The sequence below is a fragment of the Carlito syrichta genome, unplaced genomic scaffold, assembly GCF_000164805.1.
Source record: "Carlito syrichta isolate Samal-C Ts95f unplaced genomic scaffold, Tarsius_syrichta-2.0.1 Scaffold106255, whole genome shotgun sequence".
Classification (NCBI taxonomy): Eukaryota; Metazoa; Chordata; class Mammalia; order Primates; family Tarsiidae; genus Carlito; species Carlito syrichta.
This window is the reverse complement of record NW_007050351.1, coordinates 236,447-240,890: the sequence shown is the minus strand read 5'-3', so window position 1 is coordinate 240,890 and position 4,444 is coordinate 236,447. Positions and strand designations below refer to the sequence as shown.

At 54.5% G+C, this 4,444-nt stretch overlaps 1 protein-coding gene across 1 annotated transcript in view; it reads left to right on the top strand.

Moving 5' to 3' along the window:
• The window catches only part of E2F4 (E2F transcription factor 4), an 8,490-nt gene that overhangs the window by 1,982 nt on the left and 2,064 nt on the right, over positions 1 to 4,444 (top strand). The window contains exons 2-8 of the mRNA XM_021716721.1: positions 1 to 124; positions 554 to 663; positions 804 to 965; positions 1,304 to 1,347; positions 2,082 to 2,143; positions 2,370 to 2,664; positions 3,080 to 3,286. Of these exons, the coding sequence (XP_021572396.1) occupies positions 1 to 124; positions 554 to 663; positions 804 to 965; positions 1,304 to 1,347; positions 2,082 to 2,143; positions 2,370 to 2,664; positions 3,080 to 3,286 (1,004 nt within the window). The remainder of the gene's footprint in view (positions 125 to 553; positions 664 to 803; positions 966 to 1,303; positions 1,348 to 2,081; positions 2,144 to 2,369; positions 2,665 to 3,079; positions 3,287 to 4,444) is intronic.

Genomic DNA, 4,444 nt, shown 5'->3' with positions numbered 1-4,444 from the left:
CGGGCCACAGGCGCCGCCGCCTCCGGGCACTCCGAGCCGGCACGAGAAAAGCCTGGGACTTCTCACTACCAAGTTTGTGTCACTTCTGCAGGAGGCGAAGGACGGCGTGCTTGACCTCAAGCTGGTGCGGCCCGAGCTAAGGAGCGACAAGGGGGATGGTGGGCCAGGCCTGGGTCGATAGCGGGAACCCCCAGGGCGACCCACCCGGCTCCTCCGAGAGCGGATTGCCACCGTGTATTTTCTCACAGGAGAAAGGTCGGGGCTGTTTCATTCATTCGGCCGAGGCAATTGAGCGTCAGCTGTGTGCCAGGCTCAGGGCTGCAGGTGCTTCTCCTCGTGGCCCTTCCTGGCTGGCGTGGGGAGAGAAGCTTCAGAACATCACTTCAGGGCTGTGCTGATGTTCTTCTCACTCTGCGGTTCTGAGTTGCAGCAGTGCCTGGGATACACTGCAGGATGGGGACCCAGGCTACCCGCTTCCCAGCCCGCATCTCAGGGTAGCTGGTGTACACCTGAGAGTGGGACTTAGCATTCTCCACTCTGTTCTGTCTGCCAGGCAGCTGACACCCTAGCTGTGCGCCAGAAGCGGCGGATTTACGACATCACCAACGTGCTGGAAGGTATCGGACTGATCGAGAAAAAATCCAAGAACAGCATCCAGTGGAAGTGAGTGGAGAGGACGTCTAGGAGGGCAGTAGGGTCTCCTACCCAGGAGTGTTAGGGTGTGGGGCGGGTGCAGGAGAGGGCAGGGGCAGTGGGACCCAGAGCTCCAGACAGTCCCTCTCAGCCCCACTTCCTGGGTTCAGGGGTGTGGGGCCTGGCTGCAATACCCGGGAGATTGCCGACAAACTGATTGAGCTCAAGGCAGAGATCGAGGAGCTGCAGCAGCGGGAGCAAGAACTGGACCAGCACAAGGTGTGGGTGCAGCAAAGCATCCGGAACGTCACAGAGGACGTGCAGAACAGCTGATATCCTCCTGGCTGTCCCTGCTGGGGGCGGGAGCAGGGAGGGTCGGATGTGGGCAAGGGGCCCTCTGGTCCAGCTGGGCTTGCTCTGTAGTGTCCTGGGCCCTCTCCTTCTTGGGATGTGGTCCAATAGCCCTTGGCCAGGTCCTACCTTTGGCTCCCTCCTCAGAGTCCCTCCCCCTCCAGCCTTGGCCTGTGATTCCTCCCCATGTGGACCCCAGTCCCCAGAACTTTCTCTGGGGGTTTGCGTGTCAGACCTCTGCTACAGAATTGGGTCTTCTCTGTAGTCTGCCATCTGTCACCATAGGCAGGGCATTGGCCGTTCTCCTTAACCCCCACACCTTGGCCTACGTGACTCATGAAGACATCTGCAGATGCTTTGCTGGTGAGCAGAGTCTGGGTAAAGGGAGATGGGGGTGGACTGTGGAATCAGTGCCCAAGGAGAGTTCTGTCTCTTGAGAGGGTTCCTGGGGCCTGTTCAAAGAAGAACCAGGCAGGGTAAGTCTTCTGTTTGAGGGTTCCTGGGATCCTATGGAAGCTTAGGATCCCCCAATACTAAGAGAGTACAGGAATTCTGGAGTGGGTCCTTGGGTTTGCTTCTATTTGCATTGTCCCCTGGATTTGGCCTCTTGGGCATAATAGAGGCACAAGAAAGGAGAGAGAATATGCATGTGTGCACCTGTGTGCAGATTCTAACATGTTTGAATGCAAGGGACAATGGGGCCACTTCCAACCTGTAGCTAGTTTAGTTGCATTGTGGATACAAGAGCTGTTTCATCTCCGTCTTGTATTCCTCAGGCTGGTCCTGGAAAAGGGACATACAATGTCCTTGGCCAGAACATCTGTACCTAAGGATTAACTTTGTCAATTGAGGAGTGAGTTGCCCACATCAGTGATCTTTCACTGTTCATATTTGAACCCAGATTTCCTGGTTACTGACCCTGGGTTCTCAGGAAGAGAAAAGCTTTAGCTCTGCCCAGCCACTATCGAGAATGGGTGAGACCTACTGTCTAGTCCTTCAGAGACCATGATCTCCTGCCTTGCTCAAAGAGCTGGGCACCTCCATTCCCAGCTCAGACAGAGCCCATGGGCGCTGACCCATTCTCCTTGTCATTCTAGGAGACACCCTCCTGGCCATCCGGGCCCCATCGGGCACCAGCCTAGAGGTGCCCATCCCAGAGGTGGGTGCTCAGCCGAGGCAGGCGGGGTAGACTGAGGGCGGGTGCTGGCTGTGGAGCTTGATAAGTCCCGGGTGGGGCAGGTAAAGGGAGGCCTGGGGTTTGGGGTTATCTAGGAGGATGGGCAGCCTGAGTGGGAGAGGACACTGTGGCCCCGACCCAGGGTCAGGTGGGAACCGAGCCTGCTTCCAATTCTACCTGTCCCCCATCCCTTACCACCTACTTTAAGGGTCTCAATGGGCAGAAGAAGTACCAGATTCACCTAAAGAGCGTGAGTGGCCCCATTGAGGTACTGTTGGTGAACAAAGAGGCATGGAGCGCACCTGTAGCTGTTCCTGTGCCACCACCTGAAGATCTGCTTCAGAGCACACCTGCTGTTCCTACCTCTCCACCTCTGCCCAAGCCTACCCTAGCCCAGACCCAGGAAGCCTCACGCCCAAGCAGTCCTCAGCTAACCACCCCTACCCCTGTCCCTGGCAGTACCGAAATCCAGGGAGTGACCAGCCCAACAGCTGAGATCACAGGTAAGGCACGATGGGAGCTGATGATGGGGTTATCTTCTGGGGCCCAAGAGGCCATTCTCGGTGCTATGGAAAGCTACATGTCCTTTTCTAACATGGAAGCTCTGACTGTAGGAAGAGACATTAATGGTGGCAGTTTTCCCTAGATCCACCAGTGTCTCACTTACCCTGTCAGCCCATCTTGAAATATGGTCACAGCAGACATGTTGTCCACTAGTCTCCTTCTTATAGGCCTGTGCCTCGTCTCCTGTGGTGACTTGTTTCCAGGTTATCTCTTCTGGAGTGAATGGCAATGGCTATTTCTCCTTGGGACTGAGAACCAGGGCTGTAGTCATCCTGGCCATGGGTTCTAGCACAACCAGGCTCAGTGACCCGCTGCCTGTTCCCATGTGACTGGGTTTGGGGGATGTGGTTGCAGTGAGTGGCGGTCCTGGAACTGAGAGCAAGGACAGTGGTGAGCTCAGCTCACTCCCACTGGGCCCGACAGCACTGGACACCCGGCCACTGCAGTCTTCTGCCCTGCTAGACAGCAGCAGCAGCAGCAGCAGTAATAGTAATAGCAGCAGTTCATCTGGATCGAACCCTTCTACCTCCTTTGAGCCCATCAAGGCGGACCCCACAGGTGGTGAGTACCTGCCTGCCAGGGACAGGGAGAATCCAGCCTCAGCCTACTCCTAGGTTAGAAACAGAATTGGAAATGCTCTGCCAGCCAGAGCGAGGTTCTTGGCCCCTGGATCAGTGCTGGTGTCCCTTTTGCCCCCCTTCCTTGGCTAACACAGAACTCTCTAGCCCTCTTTCAAGCCCTGCCTGCCACCCCTTGGGGCACTCACCTCAATAATTGCCACTTGCTCCTCTGTCACCCTCTCGCCTTTCTGTCTCCTCTCCAGTGGATCTTAGGGAGCCATTAAAGGTACTTAATGGGTTTGGACTCCTTGAAAAAGTAATCTCTACCCCTCTTCACACCTTGGTCTCCTAGTTATCCTTCAGGTTGCAACAGTCAGCTCCCCCGGCCCCAGCACTACAGCGGTGCTGCTCTGGAGAAGTTGCTAAAGACCTGGCTGCCAAATACAGCAGATTTCTCACATGGTTTCTCTGGTGCTCTCATTCTCTGTGTTAATGTTCTTTTCTCCTTTGGCTTTTCGTGAAGCCAGCTCTTGGCTCTTCTTCACTGACTTCTTCTTGAACTCTTTCTGGTGCTTTCTTAAACCTTGGTGCTTCCCACAGCTCTGTTCCATTCCACACCTGTTCCCCTGCTCTGAGGGGGTGAATCCCCAGCCTCTGCCTTGCCTGATCTCTACACTTCTGTGCACCTGCCATCCTCTGCACATCCAATGGACACTTTATTCCCCTGTGTCTTCACCTGAACTCATTTTCTCCCAAATGTGCTTTTCTACCTGTGTAGCCTACTGTTGGCCCTTGTCAGTTAGGCTTGACTCTTGGGTATCTCTCCAATTTATCTCTTCCCTCTTTCTCCCTCTGCTGCCCACCTGTCAGCTAAGCAGGGTCTGACCTTGATATCTCCTCTTGCACCTTCAACACTCAGGATGATTTCTGGCCACCTCTAGCCTAGGTTCTTCAGCATCTTCCTCTTTACCCTGACTGACAGAATGATTCTGAAATGCAAGCCCAACTGAGATATGTCCCTTTTTACAAAAGTACTTTTAATGGCTCCCTAAGGCTCACTGGATAAAATCCAACATCCTGAGCCTGACATGTGAAGTCCATCATAATCCTCTCTAGTTTCATTTTCTTCTTTTTTTTTTTTTTTCTGTCACCCAGACTG